This window comes from Trichosurus vulpecula, chromosome 1 (assembly GCF_011100635.1).
Source record: "Trichosurus vulpecula isolate mTriVul1 chromosome 1, mTriVul1.pri, whole genome shotgun sequence".
Classification (NCBI taxonomy): Eukaryota; Metazoa; Chordata; class Mammalia; order Diprotodontia; family Phalangeridae; genus Trichosurus; species Trichosurus vulpecula.
The window spans coordinates 490,351,940-490,371,943 of NC_050573.1; the positions used below are offsets into that span (position 1 = coordinate 490,351,940).

The window sequence follows — 20,004 nt, forward strand, 5'->3', positions numbered from 1 at the left end:
ACATGACTAATATGAAAATATGTTTAGTAGGAATGTATGTGTAGAGCCTATATCGGATTACATACCATCTTGGGGAGGAGGGAGGGAAAGGAAGGGGAGAAAATTTAAAACTTATGGAAGTGAATGTTGAAAAATAAAAATAAACAAATTAGCTTATTAAAATAAAAAAAGAAACTCTAAGATTTTCTGATAATAATGAAAATTTAATCTAGAAGGGTAAGGATATATAAACTTCATTCCAGAAGCAAAAATCTGCTTTCGCAGCAGATCAATCATTTAGGATCATCCATTTAAAGTGAGAATGTGTATGAATTTTCAGAATCATTAAATTTTGAATTTTTTTTATTATCCACTTTTGGGTTTATCTTTCCTTTCATAGATCAGAAATAGCCTGAACATTTTCTGTAGAGAAAGGACTTTAGATGATTTTTAGAGCTGTTCAGGACTTTCAAGGGTAGGGAACCTGTGGTCACATGTGGCCTTCTAGGTCCTCGGGTGCAACATTTTGACTGAGTCCAAGTTTTACAGAACAAATCCTTTTATTAAGAGGATTTGTTCTGTGAAGTTTGGATTAAGTCAAAGAGCCACACTTGAGAACCTAGAGGGCCACATGTGGCCTCAGAGGTTTCAGGTTCCCCATCCCTGTTAGATCATCTGGTTAGTTTCATTCAATTTAATTAGCCAAGCATTTCCTCTAAGCACTTTCCAGTGCTACCTACAGAGAATACAAAGATAAAGGCAAAATAATCCCTGCCTTTAGAGTTTAGAGTCTACTGGAATAGACATACAACACCAGTTACACAGAGATATAAATACAAAATATACAGAAAGTAATTTGGGGGTAGGAGTGGGTGGAGTACAAACCACCAGAAGAATCAGGAAAGGTCTCTTGGGATCAAAGGATCACAGACGCAGATTATAAGGGACTTCAGAAATCATTTAGTTCAACCTCTTCATTTTATAGATAAGGAAACTCAGAGGGAGCAGTTGAGTTGAACCTTGAAGGGAACAAGGGATTTCAAGAGGCAGAGGTGAAGAGGAAGGGCATTCCACCCTTGCCGGACAACCTGGGCAAAGACCCCTCATTTAGTATCTTCATGAGTAACTGTAGAGCATTTTATAAACATCATTATTACTACTTCTGTAAGGGATAGATTAAGAAATATATTGTCCCAGATTGGGGTGGAGCCAAGATGGAGGCTGGAAAGCAGGAACTTGCCTAAAGCTCTGCCCCAGGACCCCCTAAATACCTATAAAAATGGCTCTGAACAAATTATAGAACTGAAGAACCCACAAGATAGCAGAGGGAAGCAGGCGCCAGCCCAGGACAGCCTGGATGGTCGCTAAGTACGTTCTATCGCATGGAGCTGGGAGCAGAGTGGAGCAGAGCCAAGTGTGGGTTGCACCTGGACCAACCAGACCAGGAACCAGGCAGAACAGGCCTTAGTGCCCTGAATCAGTGAGCTGTGGCAGTTACCAGACTTCTCAACCCACAAACACCAAAGACAACAGAGATGGTTAGTGGGAAAAGCTGTGGGGACAGAGTGAAAGGAGTTCGTGGTTCAGCCACCACCCCGGGGGCAGTGGACGTGGTGCAGCTCTGAGGACAGAACTACAGCTGCAGTTGCTTCTGGCCCCAGGTGGGACGAATTAAGTGGCGGATCAGAGCAGGAGTACAGAGCTTGCTTAAGACTTGTGTCAGGTTCAGGCTGGCGGTTCTTGGGGGAGAAGGAGTGCTGGTGTGGCAGAACTTGCTGTGTAGAAATAGCTCTGAAAACAACAGCACAGCCTCATAAGCTTGGGACAAAGTACTCTCTACTCTACAAGCAGTCATACCCCAATGAAAAACTTAAGGGTCAAGTAGTTGGCTGGGAACATGACCAGGCAGTGAAAATGGACTCACATTCAGACTCAGACTTTGGAATCTTTCTTTGGTGACAAAGAAGACCAAAACATATAGCCAGAAGAAGTCAACAAAGTCAAAGAGCCTACATCAAAAGCCTCCAAGAAAAACATGAACTGGTCTCAGGCCATGGAAGAGCTCAAAAAGGATTTGGAAAAACAAGTTAGAGAAGTAGAGGAAAAATTGGGAAGAGAAATGAGAGTGATGTGAGAAAACCATGAAAAACAAGTCAATGACTTGCTAAAGGAGACCCCAAAAAATACTGAAGAAAATAACACCTTAAAAAATAGACTAACTCAAATGGCAAAAGACCTCCAAAAAGCCAATGAGGAGAAGAATGCCTTGAAAGGCAGAATTAGCCAAATGGAAAAGGAGGTCCAAAAGAAAATGCTACCTTAAAAATTAGAATGGAGCAAAAGGAAGCTAGTACTTTATGAGAAATCAAGATAGTATAAAACAGAACCAAAGGAATGAAAAAATGGAAGACAATGTGAAATATCTCATTGGAAACACCACTGACCAGGAAAATAGATCCAGGAGAGATCATTTAAAAATTATTGGACTGCCTGAAAGCCATGATCAAAAAAAGGGCCTAGATATCATCTTTCAAGAAATTATCAAGGAGAACTGCCCTGATATTCTAGAGCCAGAGGGCAATATAGAAATTGAAAGAATCCACAGATTGCCTCCTCAAATAGATCCCCAAAAGAAAACTCCTAGGAATATTGTCACCAAATTCCAGAGCTCCCAGATCAAGGAGAAAATACTGCGAGCAGCTAGAAAGAAACAATTTGGGTATTGTGGAAACACAATCAGGATAACACAGGATCTAGCAGCTTCCACGTTAAGGGATGGAAGGGCTTGGAATATTATATTCCGGAGGTCAATAGAGCTAGGATTAAAACCAAGAATCACCTACCCAGCAAAACTGAGTATCATGCTCCAAGGCAAAATATGGACTTTCAATAAAATAGAGGACTTTCAAGCTTTCTCAGTGAAAAGACCAGAGCTGAATAGAAAATCTGACTTCCTAACACAAGAATCAAAAGAAGCATGAAAAGGTAAACAAGAAAGAGGAATCATAAGGGACTTGCTGAAGTTGAACTGTTTTGTTTACATTCCGACATGGAAAGATGATGTGTATAATTCATGAGACCTCAGTCTTAGGGTAGCTGAAGAGAATACACACACACACACACACACACACACACACACACACACACAAAGACGGAGGGCACAGGGTGAGCTGAATATGAAGGGATGATATCTAAAAAAAATAAAATCAAAGGTTGAGAGAGGAATATATTGAGTGAGGGAGAAAGGGAGAGATAGAATGGCGTAAATTATCTTGCATAAAAGTGGCAAGTAAAAGCAGTTCTGTTGGGAGGGAAGAGGGGGCAAGTGAGGGGGAATGAGTGAATCTTGCTCTCATAGGATTTGACCTCAGAAGGGAATAACGTACACACTCAATTGGGTATCTTACCCCACAGGAAAGAAGGAGGAAGGAGATAAAAAAGGGGAATGATAGAAGGGAGGGCTGATAGGGGGAGGAGGTAATCAAAAGCAAGCACTTTTGAAAAGAGACAGTGTCAAGGGAGAACACTGGATAAAGGGGGATAGGATAGGAAGGAGTAAAATATAGTTAGTCTTTAACAACATGAGTGTTGTGGAAGGGTTTTGCATAATGATACACATGTGGCCTATGTTGAATTGCTTGCCTTCTTAGGGAGGGTGGGTGGGGAGGGAAAAGGGGAGAGAATTTGGAACTTAAAGTTTTAAAAGGAGATGTTCAAAAAAAAAGTTTTTACATGCAACTAGGAAATAAGATATACAGGCAATGGGGCATAGAAATCTATCTTGTCCTACAAGAAAGGAAGGGAAATGGGTATGGGGGGGAGTGGGGTGACAGAAGGGAGGGTTGACTGGGGAATGGGGCAATCAGAATATATGCCATCTTGGAGTAGAGGGGACAGTAGAAATGGGGAGAAAATTTGTAATTCAGACTTGTGAAGAAGTATATCGTCCCGTCTTAAATGTTATTTTATTGTCAGATTCATATTTTCTCCCTCCCAGCTTCCTCCCATATCCCACCAACTAAGACAGCAAGAAAAACAAAATCCCTGTTTACAAAAAGTATAGTCAAATAAAACAGATTCCCTCATTGGCCATATTGAATATCTATATCTATAAATGTATCTATCTATATCTAAGTTGTTCTTCAGTTGTTCAGTTGTGTTTGACTCTTTGCTACCCCACGGTCACAAATGCCGGGGCCCTTCTATCCTCTGCTGTCTTTCGAAGTCTGTCCAAGCTCATGTTCATCGCTTCCATGACACTATCTATCCATCTCATCCTCTGCCTTCTCCTCCTTTTGTCTTCAATCTTTTCCAGCATCAGGGTCGTTTCCAATGAGACCTATCTTCTCATTATGTGGCCAAAGTATTTCAGCTTCAGTATTTGACCTTCCAGTGAAGAGCTTGAATTAATTTGCTACTGTCAGAGCTATGGTTTTTCCAGTAGCAATGTATGGCTGTGAGAGTTGGACTATAAGGAAAGCTGAGCGTGGAATTTGGTGCTGGAGAAGCCTTTTGGGAGTCCTTTGGATGTTAGGAGATTAAAGTGATCAATACTTAAGGAAATTAATTCAGGCAATTCACTGGAAGGTCAAATACTGCAAATGGTGGATACCATACTAAAATTGTTCTTATCCCAGTGTTTGTATGAGGGGGGGTTAGTGTCTTCAAGTGCTTTGGGGTAGACATCCCTCTAGTTCACTGATGAGTTTGAGTCCTGCTGGTTACCCTCAATCTTATAGGTGGGTTTAGCCTATCTGCAAAGATGGTTTACTGGGGTGTGGGCTCTGCATGCCACGTTTTCTTGGAGCAACAGGTGAGAGTTGGGTGAATGTGGACAGCAAAGGTGGACGAGCAGCCCTAAAAAGGCTTGGCAAGTGCTGACATCAGAGGTGGTAGTTTTCTGTGAGCATCTCACATATCCCAGCATTTTATCACATACAAGCTATATCATAACTTCTTCAGCCATTGTCTTACTGATTGTCATCCCCTCAGTTTACAATTCTTTGCCATCACAAAAAGATATAAAACAGCTATAACAGTTTTTGTACATTAGAGTCCTTTTCCTCTTTTAAAAAAATCTTTTAGGACTATTGCTGCAATATTACTCGCTTAAAGGATATACACAGCTCAGTAACTTTTAAGGGCATGTTCCAAATAAGCTTTCCAGAATGGCTGGACCAGTTCACAACTCTACCAACAGTACATTTATCTACCTGTTTTCCCTCAGCCCCTCCAACATTTATCATTTTCCTTTTTTTTTTTTTGGTTAACTTTGTTAGACTAATGGCTGTGTGGTGGCACCTCACACTTGTTTTAATCTGCATAACTGCCTGTCTTAAGAAGTTGGCCAAATCTATTTTTAAGCAGGCAGGCTAGAGTATTCTGTGGCAGTCAAAGCTGATATCTTAGAACCACACTTTATTTCCTCTCCTTGGTGAAAAACATCAGCCAACTCTGTTCAGATTACCAAAAGTCCTGCCGTGTAGGATTTAGACAAAATAAGGAATAGTTTTCAAAGCCAAATTTCACTGTGGCCATTAAATTAGGCTAAAAAGGCAATTTGTTTACTTTTCAACTTGGAGTGAGAATGAAGTATTTTCACACTTCAGTTACTGGATTAGCTTAAGTGACCCTTCCTCTTAAAGATAATTGATTAGTCTTTTGTATGCTCCATAACAAGCTCTATTATCTGCGCTGTTAGAATAGAATATCGCCATCGCTATCACTTTTGATGTAGGTGATTCACTTGGGTAAAGTTAATAAGATAGCCTGACATCTAGAGGACATAGGTCATGTAACTGCACCAGTTTTTTTCAGGAGACAGTGCGATGTGATGAGAAAAGTGTTGTGTAAGTCAGGAGACTTGTGTTTTTCTTCCCAGCTTTGCTACTATCCAGCCATGAAAACTGTGAGAATCTATAAGACAGCTTACTTCATCTGGGGAGCTGAAAGACCATTGGCTCTGGACTCAGGAAGACTTGATTTCAAATTCCACCTTGGACACTAGGTATATGACCCTGGAAAAATCACTTCACCTCTTTGTCTCATTTTCCTCATCTGTAAAATGAGGGGTTTGGACTTCATGTCCAGTAAGGTCCATTACAGCTCTAAATTTATGATCCTATGTTCCTATGTCCTACCTTGGCCAATTTTCTCATTTCTTAAAATAAAGGATTGGACTAGATATTGTTTAACAACGTGCTCTCAGAAAACAATACAGTTTAAAATTTAATTTGCATCATTAACATTTTTATTCATCACTTTCTTAAGTGTAGACAATCAATAAAACAATAAATCAAGCCCTGCTTTGTAGCTTTTGCCATTTCAGAGATTTGAATGATCATACTGAGAATTTAACAGTATGGACTGAATGCAGCACACCCCTGGCTTCTGAGGTCCTTTCCAGATCTAAACCGATTATCTTACGACTGGGAATTTTCTAGGACTTTTTCCAGTTTCAACATTTTATGATTGGAGATATGTAAAGACAAGGGAACTCCAGAAAGTTTCTGATGATATCCTATCCTACCTATCAAACTCCCTCAATCTCATGTGTGTATTATACTTAGCAGAAACCTTGGAAACATAACAAAACAGTAAAACTCACAAATTCTTCCCAGTAGACTGAAGCACTGCAGCATTATTTGGGTCTATCACAAGAATCGTATCCTCTTCAATTGGTCCCAGTCCTCTTTGTTGGTAAACAAAGTCGTTGTCAAATGAGCTAGATAAAATACATGAAAATGGGAAATAAATACATAATTCAAAGCTTCTAGATAACTTAAAAAATTCATAATATTCAAAAGGTATTTTAATTACAGAGTCAAGAGGATTCAAAAATAACATTTAATATCTATATTCTTGATTGTTTTAATTTCTTAAAAGATCACAGATACACTATTATCATGTGCATAACAGATATATTCATTTATAGTAGGTCCCCTAAATAGTACTAATCACAAATATATCTAACACAAGGATATATCAAAGGAATTCAACACATTCTTCAAAATTATAGAAAGAAAATGTTAAATAAGATTCTTACAGAAGTTCCAAATATAAATACACATAAAATCAATTCAACATGATATAATACGTGTGTATGATATATAATATATATTAGTGTAGAATTTAGTTGATTTTATATATATATATATACATAAATACATATATATACACATATAAAAATAAATTCCACACTTACTATATATAATTTACATATACATGTATGTATATGCACATATATGTATGTGTGCGTGTATATCAATTAAATTCCATACTTACTGCGTAATACACCCTGATAAAAGCTGGGGATATAAGATAAACAACAATTCCTATCTTCAAAGCGTGTGTGTATGTGTGTACACATATAAGTCTATATGCTACATAGGATATTACACGTACACAGGTAATGTTAGAAGTGATGGGTTTAAAGGCGGGATATATGCAAAGTGCTCTAAGAAAACTTGAGGACAGAAAAAATATTTTTAGTACTTTAAATCAGATAAAGCTTCAAGGAGGAGGTGGCAACTGAGATGAGCTCAAAGGAAGTAAAAGATTCACTTTCTTTAAAGAAATACATTTCAGGCACAAAAAGCAACTTGCTTGAATGCACAGAATGGGGAACATTCACACTGCCACTATTCCTTTGGCCATACTCACATGGCCAAAGTTCAGAAATCTCAGTGTGAGAGTTCAGACACTGATCATTTGTCACCTGGATTATTGCAACAGTTCCTAACTGGTTTCCCCTGCTTCCATTCTCTCTCTCATACACACACACACACACACACACACACACACACACACACGTATGTATGTATATATGTATGTATGTATATATGTGTATGTGTGTTTATACATAGATATGTGTATATATGTATATACACACATACATATAGATACACACACACACACACACATATATATATACACACACATACACATATATGTTCCATTTTGTTGTTGTTTAACCGATTAGTTGTGCCCAACAGTTGAGATTTTCTTGGCAAAGATACTAGAGTGGTTTGCCATTTCGTTCTATAGCTTATTTTACAGATGAGAAAACTGAGGCAAACAAGGTTAAGTGACTTGCCCAGGGTCACACACATAATACACGTTTGAGGCTACATTTGAACTCAAGAAGATGAGTCTTCCTGACTCCAGGCCTGGCACTCTATCTACTGAGACACCCTAGCTACTCCCTTATATTCCACAGACTTGTCAAAATAATCTTCCTAAAGTACAAGTTGAAACATGCCACTCTCTCATTTAAGAAGCCTCGGTGACTCCCAATCATCTCCACGATAAAATATAAGCTGTATTTTATGTGCCAAGGGCATTTAAAGTCTTTCACAGTCTGGCTTCAACGTTTCCTTCCAGACTTATTTCCTATCATTTTCCCCACCCTGACTGGCTTCCTTGCTGCTCTCTGAAATCAGCCATCCATCTCCTGCCTCTGGGCTTTAGCATAGGCTCTTCCCATCTGTCATCCTCCTCACCTACACTCCCTCTTTCCATACACCTCCTCTTTAGCTCTTACTCTTAGACCCCTTCACTTTTTTCAAGGCTCATCTCAGATACTACCCTCTATGGGAAGTAGTTTCTGACCTCCTTGATTGTCAGTGTTCTCTTTTTCTTCAAATTGTGTATACTCATATGAATAAATGTTTATGCCCCTAATATAATGAAAACTGAATGGCAGGAACTTTAAAAAAATTGTTTTTGTATCCCCAGAACCTAGTATATTTGTCTTACACAGACACAAATATTCAGATAGATTTCTAATCTAGTTTATTTGGGTATTTCTACCAGAGAATGAAGATTCCAACTCATCCATTCTTGCCTGTTTTGTGCAATTTGTCAATGTCTTCCCATAAGTTTGCCACAGGGTCTCCACCCAACATGTGGTAAGTGGTTAATGATTATTTGCTGAGTTGAATCAAAAAAATACCTATTGAGTAACTTTATGTTTTTTAAAGGGATAAAGTATTTTTTATTTAAAAATTAGATCCAAACCTCACAATATATGTCATATTAAATCCAGGATGAAGTACAGACAGAAAAAAAGTAGAATAATACCTAGAGAATGAAAGAATAATAAATTTCTCTAAAATGTACAGGGCAGATACACATTTAGTTATTAAACAAATAGAAGTAGTTGTAGGTAGATGTACTAGTTTGCTCAAAAATGAAAAAAACTCTACACAGAAAAAAAACAATAAAATAGAAATAAAAAATGGGGAAAATATGGTAAATATACAGGTAAAAGTAGAATATCTAAGAATTTTTAAAAAATGTTTTATTTATCTTTTTTGTTTTTATATAACAGTCATTTCTGGATATTTCTCTGCTCTCTTCAACCTGAGAATTAAACCTTCTTCTTGGAACAAACGTAGGAAGTTAAGAAACATAGGACAACACAGTTACAGTGTGAAGAAATGTCTGTAAACTTCTAAATCCATGGTCAGCTCTCTCTCTGATGCTTCATTATCTTTTCTGAGGCCAAGATTTGTTTAAACAACTACTTAGAATTCAGCTGTCTTTTAGCGTTCTATTTACATTGTTGGGTTCCATCTGTTCTCTTGTATTATTTGTATTTTTGTTGTGATCAATCTGTATGTTGTTCTCTTGGCACTTTTCCTTTTGCAAGAGTTCATACAGATCTTTCTATGATTCTCAGAATACGTTTGTCATTTCTCACTGCACAGTAACATTCCATTACGTTAATAAATCAGTTTGTTCAGCCAGTTCCCAACTGATGAGTAACAACTTTGTTTCCAGTTCTTTGCTATCACTAAAAGAGCTGTTATTAATGTTTTTTGCATATATGAAGCCTTTCTTCTGTCTTTGACCCCCACTGGTATATGTTCAGCAGAAAGATTGGTGGAGAGGGCCCAGGGTCCCGCTGCTGCTGCTCACACTCTCCTACCCCTCGGCTCTCCCCGCTGGAGTGAGGCTGGGCTCTCGACCAGCCAGACCTTACACCAGCTGCAGCTCCAGCTCCTGACCTGCCCTGGGTCAGCTTCCTCCATCAGGGAGTCATTGAGGTGGGCCAGGAAGGGGCTGTGGATGCCATCAGGCACCCCTTCTCATAGTACAGAGGAGGCAACTGAGGCCCAAAGAGGGTACTGCCCGACTCCTGAGTAACTTTATGTTAAAAATGAATTAAAACACATTTCCATATTTCCTTTAACTTAGTACAAACTCTGATGTGACTTTTCAAGTGTTGTAATTATAGAAACTCATATTTTAAGTATACTTTTTATACTTTAAAGTTTTATATTCTAACTTATTTTAATTTTAAAAGAATTACATATGTTAAAATGCATCTTCTAAGCATACATTAAACATAGTTGTATGTAGCCTGTGGATTAAAACTCAAATTATCGAATATAAAGAATTTAGGGAAATGGAACTCGATATGATTGTAGTCTTTTTACCCTGTCCCAACTGGGGACAATTTCTTAGTGTCAACTGAGTTCTGTCTATGATGATTTCATTTGTGGCAAAATGGAACTTTTTCCTTCCATCATCAGACATGACTGTGAAAAAATCTGTCAATACATTTAGTGAAAAATGCAAGTAAAAAAATCCAAGTAGCATATTAAATATTTCTGGAGATTCATTTTTCAATTTAAGAATGTGCTAAGATTAATCAGTTCTGTCAATTCCATTGATTAATTGCTTGATATATTTAGGGGATTTATGTATACTCCCAGTAGAACAAAATCTTTAGAATTATATTCTCTATATTCTCTTGCCATTAAAAATATACATGTATCTCTCTATATAGACACATATGTGTGTATATATACCTATCACACACACACACACGCACACATATATGGAGAGAGAGGGAAAGACAGAGAGAGAGAGAGAGAGAGAGAGAGAGAGAGAGCAATTACTTGATGCTTCTTGGTTGCTAGTCTTTACCTAGTATTTTTTTTCTGAAAGGTAACATTACATCTCTGAAGTAGTTCTTATTAATGATGCATTCATTTTAACACACAATATTGATCCAGCTTAGTCATGCAAAAAATGAAGCAATATAATTTACTTGTAATATCAGGCAGTTAAACTCACATAGCGACATCTAGGAAATATGCATTTTTTATGGCATGCAGATACATCATGAAACAGATTGTATGAGATTTTCACTGAGACATCATTTGAGGGAAATAGGAAATTGATTAAAGGAAAAACTCTGTGAAAAATCTGCATAGTGGTACTGAATTAAAAGTGATAGGTTTGCAACAAGTATAAAATAATGCCTTCTTTCTTCTGCCAAATATGAACATGTAATAAGTTTCAAAGAATAGATAACTAGTGAATATATCCTAATCAATTCATCCGGAGACAGTTGTACTTGACTGAACTATCAATGATCTTTCCTAATTTTCAATTTGATTTTTTTTTAATTGCTAGTCTCCTAATCCCCATCAAGCACACTTTCCAAGGCAGGGTATCAGAAGGTACTACAAGTTATGAAGACCTCGTTGATTTTTTTTTTTAACCCCTCAGAGGTATCTAGATCTCCGGAAAACTTAACAATGGGGCTAGAGATATATGAAACACCCTGGGTGTATACACACACACACACACACACACACACACACACACACACACACACACATTCAGAGGTGGGAGGTATTTTAGAAAGATAAACTGACACATATGCAAGGAGAGAAACCTGGAAATCATATATAGAACCCCAGGTTAACCTGGCTACACTTTCTTACCCGGCTCTTTCTATCTTTGTGGCCACCTCCAAACCCTTCATTCTTTGGAAATCACTGCCACATCCTCCCCACCAAAACCTTGGATTTTCAACCTGGAACCATGATAGGCTCAATAGATGAATGAGGTTTTGCCTTATCTTTCCCGGATTCAAGCCCTTACGTCACCTTCTTGAGAAATCTCCAAACTAAGCTTGCCCCACCCCCTCTACCCTTGGCTACCTGTGCTTTAGTGTATAGCTTCACCCAGTGGAATCTAAACTCCTTGAGGGCATGGCCCATCTTATTGTCTTGTATTAATATTCCCAGTTCTTCGCACAGTGCCTGGTACATGGTAAATTTTCTATCGAAATAAATTCTCTATCTCTATATAAAAATATCTATTTATCTGTTTTTCTCATTTGCCCCTTCCTTCCTTCCTTCCTTTCTTCTTTTCTCCCCCTTCTCCTGGTATTACGCTGATCTTCACATCATTTTGAAGCCCTGACTAAACGAACACCAGGAATAGTTGCATTGCATCTTTCTACTTAATTATATGGCTTGAAACAGCCTTACCATAGGTAAAAATTCTGATATACTCCTCTATAACAGTGGCAACCCTTCCTTCTATTCCTATGATTTAAGTGTACTGAGACCCCTACCATTTATTTTTAATCTAAATATGTCTGTGTACTCCTGTTCGGTTATAAATGTACTGATGCCTTTTATTTTCATTATCACTTAGACACATGTGTTCACTAAACAAATAACTAGATGTATTATCTAGCTTTCTAAATATGCAGTAGCATTTGAATGAAGTGCTTTGTATAGGCAATAATGATTTTCATAATGTGGAAATGTTTTCTTCTGAAGTCTAGGACCTTATAAACTAAATAATTTAAATAAGCTAAAATTGTTCTTAAAAAATTCTTAGTTCTTAAATCCCTTCATCTGTACATGTTTTATATGTATACACACACATTTGTGAATAGATTTTTTTAATACTTCATAGATCAGTGATCTGATGTATTTTAGCACTCTCTCCAATGATGCAAATTGCAACCCACCCACATTTTCTTAACCTGTACCACCTTTCCATTAATCCTTTGTAGAGGGCCCACCCAACCTTCTAGGGACCCTTCCTTAGTACTCCTGACACTGCATGGATACCAGTGGAATGTGCCCTGTTCATCCCTTGTTCTTGATGTGTAACTAGGCTACCTTCCTTTTCAAGTCTACACCTCTCTGATGACATCTTTTATGTTGCTGCTCTTGCACAAGTCTTCAGTGATAATGTACTCCAGCCTCATGACTAGCATAAATCCTCCATTGCCCTTTGGGTGACTCTTAACTTTACTGAAGTAATCATTGGAAACATATTGCTGTTAAAAATATGGAGGGTGAAGGGAGAAGATAAGGTAACAAGGGATAGGGCAAAAAGAGAGGCTGAGAAAGAAAATAGTGAGTAAAAATAAGACAGAGGGAAATTCACAAACAGTAATGATAACTTTGAATGGGAATGGGATGTTTATAGCAGCTCTCTTAAGTGGAGGCAAAGAACTGGAAATTGCAAGGATCCTCATCAATGGGAGAATGGCTGAATAAGTTGTGGTGTATGGTTGTGAGGGAATGCTACTGTGCTGTAAGAAATGATGAAGTCGATGATCTTAGAAAGGCACGAAAGAGTTGCACAAAATGATGAAGAATGAAATGAGCAGAACCAAGAGAAATTGTATACAATAGCAATATTGTTTTAAGAACAATTTTGAGAAATGAAGACATTGTGATTATTACAAATACACAAATTAAAAGTTAAGGACACATGAAGGAAAAGCTATCTGCATCCAGAGAAAGAACTGATAAACAGAAGTATGTATAAAATAATTTTGCATACATATATTTATTTGTGTCTAATAGTAGCCATCTTAGGGCAGGGATGAGAAGAAATAAAAAGGAAAAAAAATAAATTTACATGACAACTTTGTATATTTGGAGGGAATAGCAAGTTGTACATGATAGATCTGCAGTTTCATGTGCAATCATCTTTTTTTTATCATACTATGTTATGGAAATGCTTGTTTTGTTCCATGAATTGAAAATAAAATGCATTAAAAAAAATAAAAAGATGGAACATTGTTTCAGGGATGTGAATAAAATAATAAAAACAATAATGTTTATACTGGATTTTTATTATCTCTGTAATGTATTGCCTATTGCATATAAAACCAGTATTATTGACCACCATTAGCACTAGATCAGGACAGTGGTCCCATTTCCCTTTCCATATGCTCATAAAGCTATAGAAAGCAGAATTAATCTTGTTAGTATAGTGACAAATAATACTAGACTACTGACTTTTTCACCTTTTGCAGTCAGTTTTTTCAATTATGAAGTATATTAAGTTCAGTGAGATAATTAGCTCTAGGTTGTAGCCTATAATTCATTTTATTTATTTTAATAGACTTCCATTTATGTCTTTTTTTTATGCTGCCCTTCATCCTTTTTCCAACTCTCTCAGTTATCCCCAAAACAAATGTTTTTGAAAAAGGAAGAGGAGAAAAGTAAATCAGCAAAACTGATCACACACTGAAAAAAAATGACAGTATATGTTCCACACCTATGAATCCCACCCCCACCACCATATCTGCAAATAAGTCAGGGGAATTGTTTTTTCATATCTCTTCTTTAGGGCCAAGCAATTTTGGAACATTTATTTTTTATTGTTTATGGTCTTTTCACTTACTTTTTAAAGTCATAGTGTATATTGTTTTCTTGACTCTTTATTTCATTTCGCAACAGTTCATTTGACTTTCCATGCTTCTTTGCCTTCATCATTAGCACATGATATTCATCATAGCACAATGATATTCCACCACATTCATGTGCCACAATTTGTTTAACCATTTTCCAACTGATGGGCCTCCACTTTGTTTCTACTATGCTATTGTGAAAAGTTTTGCTATAATTATGTTGGTGCAAACAGAACCTTTCTTTTTGTCAATGATCTCCTCTGGGTATATCCCTGGGAGTATAATCTCTGAGTCAAAGGTTATAGGCACAAGCCATTTTATTATTCAAGCTACTTTCCAATAATTGTACTAATTTATAGTTCCACCAACAATGTATTTGTGTATTTGTCTTCCTAAAACCCTCTCTCGACTATTCCTATCTTTTGTCATATTTGTTAATTTGCCAGGTGTGAGGTAAAATCTCAGGGTTGTTTTGGTTCTTTTAATTTATCAAAATATTCACATTCAGTACACGTAGTATAGTACACGTAGATAATTTTTTTTCTGTGTTAAATTATGCTTTTCCCTATCTTACTTTCTTACTTATTCAAACATTACTTAATTTATACTGGAGCTCAAGTTATTAACTTACAATTCAACAACTCCAAAGTTTATAACTTGAAAAATTAAGGTTAAAGGAGTCAGACTGTGGACATCGAAGCGCAGACCCAAAAGACGGAGGCCATTCTTCATTGAAACTATGCTCAGTGTGAATGAAATTATTGGGAATTGGTGAAATTTTTAAAAATAAATAAGTTAAATATCTTTTTATGGTAATCATCCTGCTCTTTATTGTCTACAACCAAAGAAAATGTCTAATATGTACTAATTTGGCTCATTATCTGAGGCTGTGTTTAGGAGGTTCATCCCACATGTCAGAACCTTATGTTTTCTCCCTTGTAATCTATACTTCTTCATCACAATGATCATTACTTATACTATTTTTATTATAATCCTCTTTAAATCCCTTTGTTCCACCAGCAATTTTATTACAAACCTCCTTCCTTCCCCAGTAATGCAGTTATGTGCTTGTCTTTCTCCAATCCTTCTACCTTTAAGTATTCTAAGGTTTTGTCAGATTTCTTAATTTGCTGAATCATTTGTGAATGTTTTCAGTTGGTTATGCAAGTCCCCAGATGCACTGATTGGAGGCATTTATCTCTGTTGCTACATCTGACATAAGAAAGAAGTCATGGCAGACCCCAGCCATGGGCATATCATCTAGCTACATTACTATCTCCAGCACCACCAAACACTAACATGCCCAGGATTTTTAAGAAGAATGTAGCTTTAAGGGAAGAAAAGGGAATATAATAAGAGCAAAATACTCATTAAGAATATCTACTATGCCTTTAACAAACCATCATAAGGGTTTCTATATGCTTGAGCAGGCAAATATCAAGAGATATTTGGCCAATCAGTTTCTTGATTGGCTGGCCATTTCTAATCCTTTCATTTGGAAGAGCTAGAGCTTTGTATAAGAGAACAGCTGTTCTGTTGTATTCACACAGGGGATGGAGAAAGAAATAGATTCACATTCTTTCTCTGGCTCTCTTTCTCCCAAAGAAAACCATTAATAAAATATATCTTTCCTTCCAGATAGCCAAATGGACAGATTATAAATGATCCTGTGATTCAAAGAAAGGTAACTGGAACAATTCATAAATGGATGTGTTAGATAATAGGACTGATCACAGTGTTGCTATAGCAAACTACTTATTTTAGTGTTTTAAAGAAGCTACCCTGCATTATGTAATGCATAGAGCCTTTTATTTCTACCACTTAACTTTTTTCAGGACGTCACAATGTGCTTGTGCATTTTATACGGTGTCTGAGGAACTGATAATTTTTATTTGCTTCTTGGAAGAAGCACTCATCTGAAAAGACTGAACTAATAATTCCTAATGCCCAGAACTCATCAGGTATTTATTTTATAAGAACCTTATTCCCTAATAATGATTTTGCACATTAGCAGCTAATCAACTGGCTTGGATAAGTTTTGACTTTAGCAAGACTAAAGTCAAATAAAAGGAGAGTAACAAAGAGTTATGAGAAAATCAACTTCAGTTTCATCCATTAAGAAATATAAAATAAATAATGGCTATGAGAGAAGTAAAATATGATATAATTAGAGCCGTTAAGAAGCCAGAGAAAGATTTTTTTAAAATGTGATTTTTAAAAGTGAGTGAGGCTATTCCCTAGATTTTATGAAAGTAGATTTAAAAAAATTTAGATAAAATAGGCATGAACACTCAGACCAGACAGAGATTATAAAAGGGAAAACTGCCAAAAGGCATGAGACGGCCTAAAAAAAAATCCTGAATTACCATTCAAATCAGGAAGCATTCCAAGAAGGAAAATAGGAAGATATTTAAAGAAACTAATGTGGTGGCACAAGGAGTTTTGCTTAGCTCGGATTTTCAAATAATATGTAGAAAAGATAGGAGGGAAGGCACTCATCCAAAAATGACTGCAAACACTGTCAGAAACCTGTTAGAATGTTAGGGAGCCCGAGTCCTAGAAGGAATGAAGACTTTCCAAAAAATGCTGAAGAAAATAAAAAGGATTTCTTTTAAGGGTTTGATTCAATTCAAAAACTATTTATTGAAATACTCTGCTAAGTGGTTGGGATACCAAGATAAAAAAAAATAACATCCCATGCCCTGAAAGGAGTTCAAATGTTAATGGGGGAGGGGCACTATATATATATATATATACATATATATATATATATATACACATATATAAATATATATAATACAAGAGACTTTAGGATTTCGTTTGGGAGACAAGGATGAATATTGAAGGAACGGGCCCACTCTTTAAGGACAATGGAACTCAAATCCCATGTTGTTTCTGGGAGACAGCATGGGGTAGTGGAAAGAGTACTGGCCCTAAAGTCAAAAACCTGAATTTAAAGCCTGGGAAAGTCACAAGTCGCCTACATTCGATTCCTTATCTACATCATGAGGATAGTTATACTTGGACCACCTGGGTTGTGGAGAGTGAAACATTTTGCAAATCCTGAAATGCTAAACGAATATGTTTTGTGATTTGTTCAGTCACGTCTGACTCTTCAGGACTCCATTTGGAATCCTAGCAGTTGTGTTTTTTCAGCCAAGGAGGATAATCTTCAAACTGTAAAGTCAAGCTACCAAGCGTTTATTGAGCATTTATGACATGCCAGGCACTGTGCGAAATGCTAGGGATACAAAATAGGCCAAAATAAAAACAAAACAAAAACAGTCTCTGCTCTCAAGGTGAGTCCAGTGAGGAAGATAACTGTACAAACAAGGTACGTATAGGATAAATTAGACACGATCTCAGAGTCAACACTAGCATTAAGGAGATTGGGAAAGGTTTCTTTGAAGTAGGTGGGTCTTTACCTGAAACCTGAAGGATACCAAGGAAGTCAGGAGGCAGAGATAAAGAGAGAGAGATTACCAGGCATGAGGGACAGCTAGTGAAAATGCTCATTTGGGAGATGGAGTGTTGTGTGTGAGAAATAGCAAGGAGAACTATTAAAAGAGAAGGTCAAGGAAGTGGAGAAGTTGTTAAAAGTATACCTAGCCTTTTAAAACGAGTTTAAATTACGGCACCAGATAAGTTATATTACCATAGTACTAAGAAACCAAACCAAAACAACAATCTGCCTGTGAAAGTAGTAGTAGGTAATAATTCTCAAGGAATCATTAAGAAGGAGTGGGGGAAGACAGAATATTGGGCAAAGGGAAAGGTTTCAGTTATCAGAAAAGAGAAAAAAAGGTCGATCACAAAATGTACAGAGCTGGCAAAATTCTAGAAAGGATTATGCTGTAAATGATTTGTGAGCTCTGAGAAAAGAAGTAAGCAGCTCACTAAAAACAAGCTATGCCTAATTAACCTCATTTCCTTTTCCATCCATTTATGACACTGGTAGACAAGGGGAATTCTGTGGATTTAAGGCACTATGATTTCAACAAGGCATTTGGTAATCTCATAGAGATCTTCCCTAACAAGGTGGAGACATGGATTTGAGTCTGAACAACTGCACTCAAAGTGTCTTTACTAAGAATCGATATCACTATGGACAGAGATCTATAGTGATATGTCATAGGGCTCTGTCTTTTTCTCTGTATTATTCAGCCTTTTAATCACGCCAAAAAGAATGCTCATCAGATTTGCAGAAAATACAAAACTAGGAGGAATAACTAATACTGAGGATGAGAGTAAGAATTCGAAAAGATCTTGAAAAAGCTGATCAAAACCAGAAGCATTTCCTCTCCTCTCCTCTACCGGCACTGTTGTCTTGCCATGGAGCTACTTGCCTATCATGAGACACAGAATCTAGCAGGGAGCAGAAATGCCCACTGGGGAAACATATATGGACATAGAGAGGAATCTGTGGTAAAATTCAAGGCTGGAAGTAGCTTAAAAGTTTGTGACTTTTGGCAGGAGAGAAAAAAGCCAACAATGGATTCAAGGGAGAATTAGCTCAGATAGCTAATAGGAAAACTTTGGAAAGGAGCAGAACCAGTGAGTCCAGGTGGGACCCAGTCATCTGAGATGGGTCAGATGGGCAGGAGAGCCATATCAGGATACCCAAGAAGAGAAAGGATGCATACACAGAAGCACTTTCTGAGCTCCTATAGAGTTCAATTCATAGAAGAATGAGTTGCCATGACAAATTGTGTTCTATATATGTGTCCCACAATACCGGGGTACTCTAAATTTGTGATCATTCTTCTCAATTAATTGTGGGAGACTGCATCTCAGGTTTGAGTGTACATTGGTGGGGAAGGGTTTTGTTGCTACCGTTCTTACTATGCAATTTTAGCAAACGACTTTGCCTTGAATAAAGTATGTGCTTGTTAGCCACAGTCCTGTTAGTGTGGGACCACAGAATACCTTTGAACCTAAGGTAGTAGCTTCCCTGTGGCAGACCCATCTTATTACTGACAGTAGTACTTCGGATGTTATGGCATATTAAGATTTAGAGTTGAAAGAAACTCCAGAAATAATTTAATTGATTTTTAAAATTTTGTCTATAAGGAAAGAGAGGGCTAGAGTTTTAAAGTGACTTGCTAAAATTCACACAGGTAATGGTAGTACCAAAGTCAGGGTTCAGAACCAGGTCCCTTAATTCCAAACCACTGCTCATTCAGAAGATTTTTAGCTAGAGTAGCCCTTAGAGGCTATCTAGTCCAATCCCCTAATTTTAAAGTTAAGGATCTTGAGGCCAGGGAGGGTAAGAGACTTGCCTGTGGTCACAGAGGGAGTAAGCATCAGATAGGGAATCTGAGCCCAGGTTCGCTAGTCTCAGAGGCTGGTGTTAGAAGCCTTTTCATTGTACCACAGTGACTTCTTATGGGACTCATCACAAAGTCTGTCCCTATGTTCAAACATCAATTACATAAGAATTGGCTCAGTTATCAAAGTTCAATATAAGCCAATATAATTATGTAGCTGCCCCATACACTAGTGGATTCTTAGGCTGTATTACTGTAAGTAAAGACTCCTTAACATAGGAATTAAAAGCA

The 20,004-nt window shown here is 37.1% G+C and overlaps 1 protein-coding gene across 6 annotated transcripts in view; it reads right to left on the reverse strand.

The window, feature by feature from the left end:
• The window catches only part of PAM (peptidylglycine alpha-amidating monooxygenase), a 409,388-nt gene that overhangs the window by 28,845 nt on the left and 360,539 nt on the right, over window positions 1-20,004 (reverse strand). For all 6 annotated transcript variants that reach the window (XM_036737505.1, XM_036737477.1, XM_036737514.1 and 3 more), the window contains one exon: window positions 6,587-6,703. In XM_036737505.1, the coding sequence (XP_036593400.1) occupies window positions 6,587-6,703 (117 nt within the window). The remainder of the gene's footprint in view (window positions 1-6,586; window positions 6,704-20,004) is intronic.